The 16,720-nt window shown below is 43.4% G+C and overlaps 1 protein-coding gene and 1 long non-coding RNA gene across 4 annotated transcripts in view; one reads left to right on the plus strand and one right to left on the minus strand.

Moving 5' to 3' along the window:
* TSPAN2 (tetraspanin 2) overlaps positions 1–5,864 on the minus strand; it is a 38,009-nt gene extending 32,145 nt beyond the window's left edge. The window contains exon 1 of the mRNA XM_074370246.1: positions 5,706–5,864. Coding sequence (XP_074226347.1) covers positions 5,706–5,774 — 69 coding nt within the window. The 5' untranslated portion in view covers positions 5,775–5,864. The remainder of the gene's footprint in view (positions 1–5,705) is intronic.
* A 119-nt stretch (positions 5,865–5,983) lies between these two features.
* On the plus strand, positions 5,984–15,360 carry LOC141578639 (uncharacterized). 3 transcript variants are annotated; one of them, XR_012509194.1, is made up of 4 exons: positions 5,984–7,091; positions 8,605–8,737; positions 9,900–10,297; positions 10,796–15,360. It is a non-coding gene; the product is annotated as an uncharacterized LOC141578639 (long non-coding RNA). The 3 variants fall into 3 exon arrangements; XR_012509193.1 differs by adding an exon at positions 8,838–8,899 and having other exon boundaries at positions 5,988–7,091; positions 9,900–15,360; XR_012509192.1 differs by having other exon boundaries at positions 5,993–7,091; positions 9,900–15,360.
* The last annotated feature ends 1,360 nt before the right edge of the window (positions 15,361–16,720 follow it).

The raw sequence follows: 16,720 nt of genomic DNA on the forward strand, positions 1-16,720 counted from the left end.
AGAGATGACCTCCTGGTAATTGTAGAAACCATCAAGTCTTACTGTAAAAAATATCTTAAAAGAATAACGATAAAGTGGTAACTGGAATTAAGAGAACTGCCACAAAGAAGCCAGGTGAGCAGGCCAAGAGGAAGGGTATTCCCTGCCCTGTTTAGAAATGAGAGCCACCAGTGGGTCTTTGACACCTTTAAGCCACATCTAAACCAGTGGTTCTCAAAGTGTGTTCCCTGGGTCAGCAGCATAAGCAACATTTGGGGGCTTATTAGATATGCAGACCTACTGAATCAGAAGATATATTTGAACAAGATTCCCAGGTGGTTTGTCAGCACATTAAAGTTTGAGAGGTGCTGATCACCAAAGGGTTTCCTATTTCCACTCACCAGCTTCCCTTGGTAGTTCAGAGGCAGAGCAAGAAACAAACAGTCACACTGGGTCAGTGCCCACAACCCTGTCAGCCGGAGCCATGCCAGTGACTGCTGAAGTTCCTCCTGGTGCCAAGGGATGGAAGGAGGAGGACACCTGCACAGCACACTCCCTGCCCCCGAGGAGCAAAGACAGTAGAGAGACAGTCAGCTGCATTCAGACGCACAGCGGAGCGCCAAATGAAGGCCCGAGTGCCTTAGGATCAAAACCTGTGACTTAGCCAGTTTTGAATGTCCCTCACCTTGCAGAGAACTGGGCACATAGTAGGGGGTTAACACATATTTGCTGAGTGACTAGACTAACTGTAGAGGAAGGAATCTCTCCTTTTGATTCCATCCCTTCCATAAGCTAGAAGACTCTTGCCACTTTGCTTGGTTGGTTGGATTTAGGACAACTGTTTCCCACTTCTCTTTACCTTTATGAATCTCTTGGATTCTGGACTGTACTTTCCCACTTGTATTCTAGTGTTTAAATATGACTACCACTAATATCTTATGTTACTGAGTATTTCCTATGCACAAGTACCATACTGACTACGTATATTTATTCATTTTATCTGCACCAAGATCACAGATTGATGCTGGTACTTGATTATGTCCATTATATAGATGAGAAAATGGAGGCTCAAAGAGGTTAAACAGCTTACTAACCCAGCTTCCCTAGTTAGTAAACAGTACAGCCAGGAATAAACCCCAACAGTGAGATGCCAGTAGCCACCTTCCAGGTTTTGAATTCATGAGTGTGAATTGCTACGCTGCCTGGACCTCGCGGAGGGCTACTCAACTGTTGGAACTACAGCTCTGGCCTCTGCAGACTGGCCCCTGTCATAGAGTCCTTGCCCCTCCCAGCACCACTGGGCCCACGTTGTCCACATTAGCAGAGGCTGACTGCTGCTGCTCTCTCCCCACCTTGACAAAAATCAGAAAGGAAGGCTATTGTACAATGAGGCCAAGGAAATTCCTATCCGCCTTCTGGGGTGGTCTAGCTTTTGGGTGAATCCCAAAGAAAACCTTCTTCAGATATTTTTTTAACCAGCTCTGAAGTTACTGTTTGAAATAAGTTTGGGAAAGAGGAGGGGGCAACCTCTGTGAGCTTCAGTGCAGTCAAACATCTTTCACTCCCAAGCCCACAAGACACGGTCTTTCCTAAAAGCACCTGTTAGGCATCACCAAGTGAAACTCCAAAGCTGCGGTAATAGCGGTGAGAAGGAAAGGAGAGCAACTTCAGACGAGCCATATACGGCATCTGACTTTCGACAATGAACGGTCCTGCTTCCTGTTGGTGGAGAACCCTGAGCAGCTCAGGCAGCACAATGGTAGGAAAACGCTGAGGACACAACAATAAACCAAGGAATAAACAGCGCCCAGTTTTTTTTTTTTTTCTTTAAATCAACATATGTGGCTTGGTGGATTGTGGTGTTTTATTTATATTGCTATGCAACGGAGGGAAAAAATAAAGGTGATTTCAGTGAAAGGCATGGGGCTATGCCACGCTATCTGATTGTAGTGTCCAAATTTAGACGTGGCAGATGTCAGGAAGGGTTTCATGTCAGACATCAACCATGATAACAGAAATTAATTTAGCGGGGCTCAGGGCTTGGCTTTGCTTTTGTTTTGTTAAAATTCAACGGTGAACACAGTCAGCAGCCCTGGGCCAGGGAGTGCTGTGCTGGCTCTGGCAGGATCTAGTTGAATGTTCATAAAATCAGGAGCACAGCCTGGGGAACTTCAACCAAGTTGCCAGAAGGAGGTTGCAAATCGATTTGTCAAATTGCAGATCACAAAACATACCCCACCCCTGCCTCTGTGTCTGCCTTCTGGGGAGTTCCCAGCAGGCAAGGAAGTGCTGTCACCAGGGGGACCGCCTACCTCAGAAGGGCAGGCATGCAAGCCTCTGCGAATGTGTGTAACTATGGCACTTGAAGTCACAACTAACTGTCCTGTCCTTTCAGGAAAACTGTCCCCTGCCCTCTGCCCCTTCCCCAAACTTCCTGCAAACCACTCCAACTGGGAAAAACAACTTCAGAAACTGGAGGGGGGGGGAGAGCTTTTTTTGGAATCAGGTTCCCTTGGTTACAAGTGAAGGTAGATATGGAGACAATTTATCCCAAACAGTCGCTTTCCTCTCAATCATAGGTACCTGTTCCAGGTGGCCTCCTTCCCTTTGGTTGTACATGCACAGACAAGGAAAACCTGCCGGTGACTGCTGCTGCTGGTCCCCGCTCCCCATCGCCCATGGAACTAGGCTCCAGGAAGGCCCCATATTCCCCCTCCTGGACCCAATCTGTGCGAACGACAAATTGACAGGTGAGCTGAAGAGAGAGGCTCAGACCTCCAGATTAAGTTAACCATTGATTATCTGTACAACTCGGGAAGGCCATTTGTGTCAAGTTCCCTAATCTGCAGATTCATTAATTCTTTCTACAGATATTTATTGGGCGCCTTCTATGTGCTGGGTACTATTCTAGGCGATACACATCCATGAACAAGACAGAAAAAAAAACCCTGCTCTCAGAGTATTCAAGTTCCAGTGGGGAAAATCCAAAAGTACCAATAGAGAAGCCGATGTGTAGTTATCCTAAAATGAACACAAACTCAAGTCACTTGGCAAACGTATACACTATTCCCCAATATTAAAGGGACTCTGGGGAAGAGAGCTAACTTTTATTATTAAATGCTTTCAGTGTGCCAAGCACTTAATAAAAATAATAATTTAAAAAATTTGAGTGCTTACTACGTACTGGGCTTATAGGAAGATGAGATCAGGAGCTTTATGTATTTCTTTTTAATCCTCTCAGCAACTCTGTTACCTCAATTGTTCAGCTGGGAAAACAGAGCTAAAAGTAAGAATAACTTGCTCAAGCACACCGCGCTTGGGATCTCTGCATTTGAGCCTGAGCTCTTTGTCAGATGGTGGTCACACTCACCCTTGCTCTGTTCCTCTGCTGGTGGACGGTGTGTCACTGCCTCACCCTTGTCCACCTCCATTCTACCAGTCCTTTGAGCTTCGGCTGAAACATCTTCTTTAGGAGAACTGTCCTGATCCCTCACTGTTGCTGTGACCCTTCCTCTAAGCTCCTTAACTAGATTAGATCTATGAAAGGTCGTGTCTAAGCCCAGTGGCTAACACATAGTAGGCACTCAAACATTGCTCTGTTCCTACTTCCCTTCCTTCCCGTGTTTAGAGTCAGAAGCGTGAGATCTGTCATGTTTGTTGTAGTTCTCTACGCGTTGGTCTTGTTTCCTCAACTAGATTAGCATCTTAGGGAATGGTATTTAAAATTCATAAACCATATATATACTTATAAATTATATATATTTATATTTACATAATAGGTTGTCTTTATAATTCCTGTTTAATGATTATTTAACAGAGTGGTACTCAAACTTGAGCAGGCATCAGCATTTCCTGGACTTGTTAAAATAGATTGCTGGGTCCCTCCTCCAGAATTTCTGATTCAGCAGGCCTGTGATGGAGCTGAGAAAGTGCATCTCTGACAAGTTTCTGGCAGATGCTGATGTGCTGCCGGCCCAGGACTCACACTTTGAGAACCACTGGTTAAATGTACCACGATGCTTAGAAGCATGAAGTCTGAGTTTGAGTCCCATCTCTGCTACTCATCAGCTGTGTGACCCTTGGGCAAGTAGACCTGTTTGAGCCTCTGTTTCCTTATCTGACAAAATGGGGACAATAATAGTATGCACATCAGGATTGTTGTGAGAATTAAGCTCATAATGAATGCAATGTGCTTAGCACTGTTCCTGACACGTTGAAAATGCTCAATAAATGCTGCCTATTATCCCTGGAAAGGCTGGCACAACATCAGGTACTAAATAAGCACAGAACCCAGCCTAAGAATTCCTTCTCAGACTGATATAAAACCTCTTTTGAATTTGTAAGCAGTGAGAGTGAAGAGTGTCACTGAAGCACAACATCTATAATTAACAGCTTTTGAAATTAAGCCAGACTATTAAAAAGCACAACAGAAAGGGCCTTTAGAAATGCCCCTCCTCATAAAATGCTGGATGTAAATACCCAAGTATACAAAAGCCTGTGTATTTTTAAAATTCAGGGCTGTCTACAGGATACCTACTTCCCACCTTCCCTTGCTGAAGGATGCTAAGGATGGCAACTTGGCCTCTGACAGATTGGAATTGCTGGAGTCACCCAGGCTTCTGGGCTAATGGGTTGGCGGACATAAGCAGAGACAGTCCTTCAATAATTAATTAGTTGAAGTCACAGGAAGACAAACTCCCCAGAGTAGATAGGGCAACTACCCTCCGCTATCCCAGTTGTTTCAAACCACCCAGCCCCCTGCTTCTTCCTCCCAGTTCTAAGAACCTCTTCACCCAAAGAAAGATCTGTACTTTCCTTCAGGATCTATCTGAACAGTTATAGTGGCTGACATGCTCTTGAGGAAGCCCAAGAGGGAATGTGCGGACAATTTTCAGACCTTGTTCCCCAGTCCTGCAGGGCCTGAGGCAGAGTATCCAGGAATCTAGGGATCGTCTAGCCCTAATCTTGTCCCAATAATATAGGAGACAAGGGTCATGGCCCTATCTGTCTGTGGCGACCCACTGATCCCGGGAATGTTGCTCATTCAATGCAAAGTTGAATGAGATCATCTCTGGGAGCATTAGTATTTAGCAGAGGCTGCAAGCTGGGGGTTGTGGGGCGACGCGGCTGCCCCTTGAAGCCCCTCCCTTCCGCCCATTTCCTCACAGAAGAGCACCACCACCTCCTTTCATCCAGTAGTACCCTCCCCTACTACCCAGAAAAAAGACGACTCTCCAATAGCATTTCCACCCCTACCCCCAATTTCCTACACAAGCCCACCACGGCCAGGTGCTGTCTCCACGCTCGGGATGGGGCACCACTCCTGGCAGTCCCGGTGCCCTGGCCAGGCCCCGGTTCCAGGGGAAAGGCTGCGCGAGAAGGGGGTGTGTGCATGGGGGGCCAGAGGTGACGAGAAGCCAGTGTCCCCGCACCTGGAGTCACCAGCAGGGAGATGAAAACCGAGGCAGAGAGGTTTCTCGGCGGGAAGAGCCGCACAGGGTCTCCCGCTTCTCACCATTTCTCGTTGCTCTCTCTGTCAGTCCTCTCCCCCTGTATCCCACCCCCGCCCCGCCCTTTGTCTGCCTTTTTCTCACCTCCGCCTTTTTGAACTCCCTGCCTTCTGGAGCCCGGCTCCGACACCGCAGCGGTCGGCTCCCCGGGGACCCTGGCCCTGCGCCCCCGCCCGGCCCCCTCCCCTGCCCGGCCCTTTTGGTTCCGGGTCTCACCCAGAAGAGCAGGTTGAAGCCGAGCAGCAGGTACTTGATGCACCGCAGGCCCCCGCGGAAGCGCCCCATGCTGCGGCCCCGGCGGCGGGATTCCGAGTCCCCGGGCCCGGGCTCCGAGCGCCCGGAGCTGAGAGAGCCGGCGGGGAGGGGGCGGAGCGCGAGGGGCCGTGGGCGGGGCCTGCTGGGGGCGGGGCGGCGGGGCGGGGCGGGGCGGGAGCCTGCACCGGGTGAGAGAGGGCCAGCGAGGACCCGGTGCCTAAAAGCCGGCCAGGGGTTGGGGAGCTGCGGGGTGGGGGTCGAGCGGCCAGAGGGAGCACGTACCCGTGCTCTCCCCCCGGAACGGGGGACTGCCTCCTTCCCTCTCCAGGCAGGGCGACGCGCCCTGTAGGCGCCCCCCTCGTGGTGGTTATCGGAGCATCTGCGAGGAAGGAGCGTTCACTGGGGACCCGAGACCCATTTTATCAGCTCTCTGTGCAGAGACTCATTTGAGGCCTGCGGTGATGATTGAAATAAGGATGCGCCCCCGGTGACTATGGAAACCTCAAAAGGTGGCCACCAGTAGAAGAGATAAGTAGGACTCAAGGCCGCCCTGAAGCTGGCAGTACCCGTTGCAGGGCACCCAGCTGGGGGCACCTGGTCCCGGACTGCGCTGTGGTTCCCCAGCGCCCTGTGAGCGTATAGGCCGCGGAAGCCGCTTCTAGGGGACCCTCCCTCCGCCCCTCCCGCGCTCCTCTGAGAACTGTTACCTTAATAGGCAAGAACTGGGAGAAGGCGAGAGATGCGGCTTCCCAAACACCCAGAAGGCTGATCCTCACCCTGCTCCTCCTGGCCAGCGGATCCCCGGGTCCTGCTGGATTCCGCTGATGGGAGGGCTTGGAAAGGAATCCAATTCCTCGGGCATTGTTGTGATGTTGAGATAGGAGAAAGGGGGGCAGGTTTTGTTTTGCTTTATTTTATTACGTTAGGCTGCTGGCGGGGAAACCAGGCTCCCACTCCCATTGACTAAGTGTCTGCAATATGTGGTGCCAGACAGTATGGGGGCGACGAGAAAGCGTAAAATCCGGGGAGCCTATGCATTAATTCAGCAAAATCATCAGTACGTATCATAGGCCTGGCAGCACTGTCTATGGTGGTAGAGACAAATCTGTAAGCAAATAATTAGAGCAAGGTGAGGAGGTTGGGCAGGGTGCGGGTCAGAAGCCGCTGGCCCCGGGCATTGGGCAGGGAAGGCCTCGCTGAGGAGAGTGGGCCTGAGCTGGTCCTGAATGAGCCTGAGCAGAGAGGAAGAGCAGAAGGGGCAGCATGTGCAAAAGCACAGGGCTGGAGAGAACAAGGCCTCCTGGAGGGACCATGAGAACTGCTGTAGCCTGAGTGGAGCAGAGGGAGGTGAGTCGGGATGGTGCTGGGGCACAACTTTCAGTCAGCTGACCAAAGCGCGAAACTATCCTGGGGCCTCATTTCCGCACGTGCAACATGGAGATGACAGTACGTACTTCATGCAGTTGTGAAGGTCCATGAATTAATAGCTGTAAAGTACCTAGAACAGTGCCTGGCACAGAGTAAGTACTCTATAAAGACTAGGTACCACTGTGTTGTACTCTATCAGTCAACCAGGCAGTTTCTACCATGTTGTCTTTGGACGACATCTGTGTCTTTGGACATTTGTTTGTATACCTTGTGAATTTTATTTATAAAAATGAAGACAGAAAATTGAAAGTATGGATTCTGGTTATAAGCATAAGCCCCAAATAGTAAAATAGAAGCAGAGTTGGAAATCATTAGGTATACAGAAAGAGGCAAATCTTTAGCTTTAGTCAAACACTTATTATCATCTCTGACCTATTAGAAAAGAACTAAATTATAGAATAGAGTCTGATACATAGTAGGCATTCAGTAAATCTCTGAACTGAATGAACAACAATGATATACTTTAAACATATTGTTGAATTATGTCTTTAAGACAAAATACACTTAGTGACTATATATTCTGTACTCTCTGGGAACAGAACCTCTGTTATAGCATATAAATCTATGTTCTTTCATACCACAATTTTAGCACACATTTGTTAAAGACAGAGGGTTGCCTGCCGAACGTAACAGACACAGATTTTCAGTGTAGACTTCCCCAGCCGCCCGCCTCCACCAAAGCTGTGTCTTAGAGAAACTGACCCTTGACAGGACTAGAGCATCCTAACTGATAACATGTGTTCAGGAGTACATTATTATATGAAGGTAGGAGACTACATTAAATGAAACGATAAGGAAGTTAGCCTTTAACCTAGATGTTATGCAAAGCCAGAGACAGGATCTAAGCAAGGGATAAGATGGTTAGATTTCTATTTTTAGTCAAATTGGGGCTGCATGGAGGTTGGTTTGAAGTTAAGACTTGAAACTAATTAAGAGACTATTATAGCAGTTCAAGTAAGAAATGAGAACCTAAACCAAGATGGTGGCAGTGGGTATAGGAAGGAGGCTCAGATTTGAGAGATGTTCCAAGACTTGCTGCAAGATTAAGACAGATTAGATGTAAGAAATAGAGGGGGAAAGAGAGGAAAGGATGACTCCGGGGTTTCTTACTGGGGTAAGGAACTAGGCAGATCAGGGAACCATTAAGAGAGATAGGGCTTATAGAAGGTGCAGTAGGTTTGGAGGAGAATGTTACAGATATTGTAGGTGGGCTCACCTATCATCCAATCCTACATCCAATTTAGAGAATAGGAAAGCTAAATACTTGCTTCCTGGTTTCTTGCACCTAGAGGTGGCTGTATGACACAGTTCTGATTAATGGGATTTATTGGAAGTCTGTTGGCAGGTTTCTGGAAAACCTGAAATTGTCGTGATAAAAGGTTCAGTTGTCTCTGGCATTGCTCCCTTCCCTTTTTTCCCGTCTTGAACCCAGACATGATGCCTGGAGCTGTAGAACATTCTGTGACTACAAGGAAAGGCCAAGAGAATTGCGGGCCTTCCAGCCAGGAGATTGTTGAACTCTTGAACCAACACCAGCAGCCACTTACCTCCGGATTTCTTGTTATGTAAGAAAAATATCCCTCATTTTCTGTTACTTGTAGCTGATGATATTTCTAAATGACACAGGAAGACAATAAATTCATACTTGGGTCTGTTGAGTTTTAGATCTGATGGGAAATCCAGATGAAGCGGTCTGGGAGACAGATGAAAATATAATTGGGATTCTGGTGAGAGATTTGGATTCTAAGTTTACGTTAAAGATCCATCAGCAAATGTTAATAAAAGAAACCAATGGTCTCCAAACTTTTGTCTACACATTCCCTGAAATAATTATGAAAAAATATATTCTCCCTTGCACATTTCTTCCAATATTTTATTATGAATATTTTCAAGCATACAAAAAAGTTGAATAATCGAGCAGTGAACACCACATACTCATCACTTGAATTCTACTATAAACACTTTGTTTTAGTTACATTACTTATGTCTACATCTGCCCATTTGTCAATCTATTTTATTTTTTATGCATTTACAGATAAATTTTAGACATTAATGAATTTCACCCTTTAATTCTTCAGAATGCATAACATTAACTAGAATTCAAATATTTGTTTACAGTTTTTCTCCTTTTTTAGACAAAATTTATCTCAATGAAATGCTCATATTTTAAGTATACCATTTGACTGAGGAGGGTATAGCTCAGTGGTAGAGCACTTGCTTAGCATGCATGAGGGCCTGGGTTCAATCCCAAGTACCTCCAGTAAAAAAAACAGAAAACAAAAAACAACGAATTACCTCCCCTACCAATTATACCATTTGATGATTTTTGACAAATGCTTTTGCCTTTCTAACTCCAAACCCTGTCGAGCTATAGGACATTATTATCACCACTAGAAAGTCCCCTTGTACCCTTTCCCAGTTCATCCATGGCCCCACCCCTTCTAGAGATAACTATGGTTTTGATCTTTTTCACTATAGATTAGTTTTTCCTGTTCTACAATGTTATATAAATGGAATTATACAGTATTTACCCTCACACATTGTTAAGTTGATATGTAAAATTATTTATTATAAGTTTGAGTATATGCAAAACATGTCATTTCTGATTTGTTTTAAATATTGACATTTTAAAAGAAAATGGTCATATCTCTCATTTAAATGCATTCAATAGAAACAAAATGTCAGTGTGATCTGCTACCTACAGTTAATCTTTTTTTTGTTTACCAGGTTTGATGCTTGAAATGACTGCATGAAATTTTTGGTCAAGACTTGTAGATGATGATCTCTTCAATGTTTAAACATTTCTCACTGATGAGAAACTTAATTAAAAATAAATTCTGATTTGAGGTATAACTGACATACATTATGTTAATTTTAAATGTACAACACAATGATTTGTTATTTGTATATACTTATCATCTATTAAAAATGCATGACCAAGCTCCTCTTTAACATGGTGGAAGTTTTTTTGTAATTGCTATATAGTTGATTTATAATATTGTGTTAGTTTCAAGTGTACCTCAAAGTGATTCAGTTATATATATATATATATATATATTATTTTTTCAAATTATTTTTCATTATAGGTTATTGAAGATATTGAATATTGTTCCCTGTGTTATATGGTAAATCCTTGCTGCTTATCTGTTCTGTATATAGCAGTTTTTGTGTCTGTTATCCAAATTACTAATTTATTCCTCCCCCCCAACTCCTCTTTCCCTTTGGTAACCATTGCTTTCTATGTCTGTGAGTATGTCTCTGTTTTGGAAATAAATTCATTTGTGTCATATTTTTAGATTCCACATGTAAGTGATATCTTATATTTCTCTTTCTCTGTTGACTTACTTCACTTAGTATGATAATCTCTAGGTCCATCTATGTTGTTGTAAATGGCAATATTTTATTATTTTTATGGCTGAGTAATATTCCATTGCGTGTGCAGTATATATATATGTGTATGTGTGTGTATACATACACACATACACACACACACTACATCTTCTTTATCCATTCATCCATAGTGGACACTTAGCTTGTTTCCATGTCTTGCCTGTTGTACATAGCACTGCTGTGAACATTGGCGTGCATGTATCTTTTCAAATTAAAGTTTCCATCTTTTGCAGATATATGCCCAGGAGTGGGATTGCTGGATCATATGGTAGCTCTATTTTTAATTTTTTTAAAGAACCTCCATACTGTTTTTCATAATGGCTGCATATGGTGAAAGTTTTACATCTTTCTTTTTTCTCCTTGAACTTATGTTTCCATTTCACTTTTTCCATGAAATGTAATCCTGAAGTAATGCATTTTTATGATCAAATGATTTTTTCTGAATGTCCTTTTATAGTTATCTGAACAAATATTGTTATATATTTATTAAAAGAAATTAAATTTTTCCTCCTGAGACCATAGGCTGTTAATTAATTTCTTCTAGATTAAATTATCATTAAAATTATTCCTAGTATGCAATTGATTAAAATATTAAATATAGTTTAAATAAGCAACTGTTAAACATAAAAGTAAAATATTACTGGAAATGTATCTCTTAATGAGATTGGTGGGGTTGGGATTTTTTTTCTACTAGTTCATGTATCCATGAATGAATATTCCTTATTGCTAGAACAACACAGGGCTTAGCATAAATTCCCTCAATATTTTTTATTGCTTTGATATTAATGCTCAGAAACTTTGTTTATACAAATAAGTAGATGAGGATGGAAGGAGTTGTCAATGCCAATCAATTCTTTAAACCCCTTCTGAATTATATACCCCAATTCACATAGTGTTCTAGCATCAAAAACTATTTCTAATGATCAATCAGCTGACAACTTTATTTAGTCTTTTTTCAACTTTATTGAACACATAATTACAAGAGCATTTATTACCCATATTAAAGTTATTCACTATATTAAGGTCATTGTAAGTGGTCTCAGTACCTACAGGAATTTTTCAAGTTGCTGGCCCAGAGGTTTTTCTATAAACTCTGGAGAAATGTACTATAATTGAATTTAGGATGAGGGGGAGGTAGCTTATGAGGGAAGACACCTTGATCACAGGCATATTCTCAGGCAGATTGATTCTAGGAAGGAGTATACGTGGAAATTGAGGATCTGGAAATTGATTCTTTTGTAACTATTCACGCTGGAGTACCCTCTGGAAAGATTTCTTACATTGCCAGGATATGCATGCCCCAGACATAGAAGGCTGCGTTCAGCCCTAAGAATGGATAATATGACCAGGGAGAATGTGGAAAATGTTGAGAACAGAAACTTTACAACAACAGCATTTTAGGAAGTGGGCAGAGATACAACAGCCATAGGAGACTGGGAAGAAATAGCCAGGGAGGTAAGAAACAAATCAGAAGGAAGTGATGTCATAGAGGCCAAGTGAGGAAAGAGTTTCTGAGAGGAGGGAATGGCCACGGTGCAAATATCTCAGCAATAACAGATGAGATTACAGTTCACTGGAATTGGCATTATGGTCATTTAAGATGTTGACAACCCGGGTAAGAGCTTTTTCAGAATAGTGGTGGGGGGTGTGCGGAAGCCAGTTTAGGAGTGAATGGGCAGTGGGGAACTCTCAATGATGGCTCTCTCTGGAAGCTTAGCTAAAAGAGGGGTGGAGCAAGGTGAGGGGAAAGCAAGTTTTCTTTCTTCTTTCCTTCCTTCCTTAATGGGAAAGATCTGGATGTGTTCTTACTCCGTGAGTAAAGTGCCTATGGAGAAAGATTGAACAAGAAGAAAAGCAAGGGCAGAAATCTGGGAAGAAACAGAAAGGGGTTGAGAGCCAGAGCACTGGTGAGGAATTGCATTTGGTGACAGGAGGAAATAGGCAAGGCTGAGTTGTAGAAAGATTTTGTGTTCTGTATCTCATAATGACAGTATTTGAACTCACTGTAATCTGATTTTGCTGTCTGTGGAATTTTCTGCTTGGATTTTATTGTCTTGTTTCCTTGTGTGTTGTGTGATTTCTTTCTTTTTCCTTGGAAAATTATGGAGATTCTTTGAGTCCTCAGTGGAGGTTTTGTTCCTCCAGAGAGGGTATGCTTTGACTTCTGCGAGTTACCTCAAGGCACTAACCCAGAGTATTAATTCAGACAATAGTTGCATTTGAAGACTGGCTTTACAAGTTCCCAGGGGAGATGCCCCCCTACTTGCCCTGATCAAAATATGGACATCTCCTTTTGCATGATGGGTTATTTCCTGTCTGCTCCTGCCTTGAGGGTTTAGCTCTTGGGAGGGGGCACCAGGTTTGGGTAGGGTCACCTAATAGACTCCTTACTTTAGTGGGATTTCAGGCTTTACTTCATGAACCCTAAGCCTTTGCAGCTGTTGAAAAAGAAACTTGGGGCCAAAAGTAGTCTTGGTACCTGCTTCCTTCCCCAGGTTCTTGCTTTCACTTCATTTTGGCCTTTGTCAATGCCCTTCCTTTTGTGCCAGCTAAGCGATGTGTTTTTAAAAAGAGGCTTGCACATTTTCTCCAGTGTTTTAGTTTCAGTGGAGAAGGTAGTTCAGGATATCAAGTCTGCCCTAGTGCTAGTTAAAAAGAAGCCTGGTGTGCCTGTTGTCGTGACTTTGGTTTTGATAAGCAGGACATAAGCAGTGTTTTGACTGCTGGGTTTGTAGCATATTAATCCTGTTGCTATGCAGTTGTTGCTGGAAAATAGTCTGTGGGCTCAGGGTTTCTAAACCAACCATTTCTTGGATGCCCAGAGAAGGAAGGAAGGCGAGGGCTTTGGTTTGCTGATTACAAACCATCTCCATGGTCACAGGTTGCTGAGCTCTCCTCTCACAATGTTTTCCCAGCAGCATTCAGGCAGCTATGGCTTCCTTTCATTATTTTCCAGCTTCTGGTAAGAGGAAGGAGTGTATACCTGCTTGTGCAGGCATGTATGAGGCAAGAGAAGGGACTATGAAACAGGATCATGGAGCAAACTCAAAGGATGATTGATTGTTTCCATAGGCCCCTATGGGAATAACCTACTCATGTTTGTTTTCACTATTATAGGGGTTTGGAGGAAGGAGGAAGAACATAACCCAGGTGTAAGTTCTAAGTCTGAATATTTATTTTGTCTTATAGATGATCCCATTTGAATCATCTGTATTAGGAAATTAATTAATCAAAAATTACAGAATAAATAATCTGGCATTATTCTAATGTGACTTTTCTTTTTGTTTCTAAGTTTCAAGAGAGGCCCCAAAAGACTGAAGGCAAAGTCATAGGTACTTAAGGACGTTTACATTCTAAAGCAAGGGGCAAGATTGTCTTCATAGTCAGGATTATCTAGAGAAACAGGACCAATAGGATGTATGTGTATCCATATTATAATGAACTGGCTCACATGATTATGGAGGCTGAGAAGTCGAAAGATGCTGGAGACCCAGGAGACCCAATGGTATAGGTCCAGTCCAAAAGCTGGCAGACTCAAGATCCAAGAAGATCTGATTTTTCAGTTGGAGACAGAGGGCAGAAAAAGACCAAAATCCCAGTTCAAGGAAGGCAGGCAGGAAGAGTTTTCTCTTACTCAGCCTTTTTGTTCTATTCAGGTCTTCAACCGATTGGGTGAGGCCCACCCACATTAGGGAGGGCAATCTGCTTTACTCAGTCTACCAATTTAAATGTTAATCACATACAGAAACTCCTTCACAGACACATCCGGAATAATGTATATTGAAATGCTTCCATCCTCATGAACTCACCACTTGGCCATATTCTCTCTTCTTTATCCAACTTCTAAAGACCTTTTAGGAGTTTAGCAGCAACAATTTGCTGTCATTTAAAAACATGGAGAATTCATGGGGCATTCCATATCCAAGTCAGTTATGGAAGCATTACATGAGATCGTCTGGTCACAGAGCCTTTGATGGGAATAATGTAAATAACAGACTTTATTGAGCATTTAATGTGCAGAGCTCTGTTCTAAGCTCATTATAGTTTTTAACTCATTTAATCCTCAGAACAACTCTATGATTCTCCAAGGAAGACATACAAATGATCAAAAAGCACATGAAAAAATGCTCAATATCACTAATTATCAGAGAAACGCAAATCAAAACTACAATGAGGTATCACCTCACACCAGTCAGAATGGCCGTCATTCAAAAATCCACAAATGACAAATGCTGGAGAGGCTGTGGAGAAAGGGGAACCCTCCTACACTGCTGGTGGGAATGCAGTTTGGTGCAGCCACTATGGAAAACAGTGTGGAGATTCCTCAAAAGACTAGGAATAGACTTACCATATGACCCAGGAATCCCACTCCTGGGCTTGTATCCAGAAGGAAATCTACTTCAGGATGACACCTGCACCCCAATGTTCATAGCAGCACTATTTACAATAGCCAAAACATGGAAACAGCCTAAATGTCCATCAACAGGTGACTGGATAAAGAAGCTGTGGTATATTTATACAATGGAATACTACTCAGCCATAAAAACTGACAACATAACGCCATTTGCAGCAACATGGATGCTCCTGGAGAATGTCATTCTAAGTGAAGTAAGCCAGAAAGAGAAAGAAAAATACTATATGAGATCGCTCATATGTGGAATCTAAAAAACAAAAACAAAAACAAACAAACAAACAAACAAAAACAAAGCGTAAATACAGGACAGAAATAGACTCACAGACAGAGAATACAGACTTGTGGTTGCCAGGGGGTGGAGGGTGGGAAGGGACAGACTGGGATTTCAAAATTGTAGAATAGATAAACAAGATTACACTGTATAGCACAGGGAAATATACACAAAATGTTATGATAACTCAGAGAGAAAAAAAATGTGACAATGAGTGTGTATATGTCCATGAATGACTGAAAAATTGTGCTGAACACTGGAATTTGACACAACATTGTAAAATGATTATAAATCAATAAAAAATGTTTAAAAAAAAGAATAAAAAGGGTAATTCAAGTTTAGAAAAAAAAAAAAAAGAAAGAACAACTCTATGAGTTATTACCATTTTAAAGATGAGGAAACTGAGGCATGGAAGAGTTAAGTAACCTGCCCAAGCAGGGAAGCAGTGACAATGCTTGGGTTCAGATCCCAGAGGTCTGACTAGAGAGCCTACTTTCTTACCCCTGCATTGGTCACTCTTCAAGTACTGAGTACTGACTATGTGCCAGGCACTGTGCTAGGCACTGGGGATATTGAATAAGATCCTTGCTTATGGGAGCTTATGGGCTAATGGGAGCAACAGTCATTTAAATGAGAAATTATAATATCAGTGACAAGTGCTTCAATAAAAAAAATGTATAGAATGACTTGAGAATAGAGAGGAGGGAGGGACCTAGGAGAGCTGGGAAAGGCTTCAAGGGAGAAATGCCATTTTAGCTAACACTTAAGGACTGAGTTGGAGTTTGATAAACAGAGTAGGAGTATGTTTAATACTGGAAGGGAGACTAGCCAAAGAGATAGCAAGGAGTTGGGTGTAGCTAGAGACAGAGTGTGTCGTTGGGGAGGGGTGGTGGCTGGGAGAGGGGAGATAGTGCGCTGGATAAAATGACATTTGGGGCCAAGTTGTAAAGGACCTTGTCTCTTTATGTCTGCTAAGTTATTGGAACTTTATTTCATGGGAAGCAGGAGAATGACATTGGATTTGTGTTTTACCCAAAAGAGGACTAGATAGTGAGGGGATACATTCATTCGATAAGTGTTAACTCTACCAAATGACCAGGTAATGGCCTCTGGTCTCAGGAAGCCTGCTGATGTTCTGAAAGAGGAGAAGGCATCTATGCAAACCTCCTATTTCAAGGAGATCTACACTGAACCCAAAGTGAGAAGTCACCAGTGCTCCAAGTGCAGTGAGAGTTCACAGAGGCAAAACTCCTTCAGGCTGGGGGGCACTGGAGGCCTGGGTCGTGGATGATTAGTGTGATTTGAGAGGCAGACAAACACGGAGGTGGGCTGTGTGTGTGGGGAATGGTGAATTGCCCACTTTGGCCTGAGTGCAGGGCTTATTAAGGGTGCTTGGTAGGTGCCATGGACAGGCCTTGAATCACATTTCCCAAAGAGCAGTGCTGCCTGGGGACGCACGAGATGATTTCTAGT

This window comes from Camelus bactrianus, chromosome 9, assembly GCF_048773025.1.
Source record: "Camelus bactrianus isolate YW-2024 breed Bactrian camel chromosome 9, ASM4877302v1, whole genome shotgun sequence".
NCBI lineage: Eukaryota > Metazoa > Chordata > Mammalia > Artiodactyla > Camelidae > Camelus > Camelus bactrianus.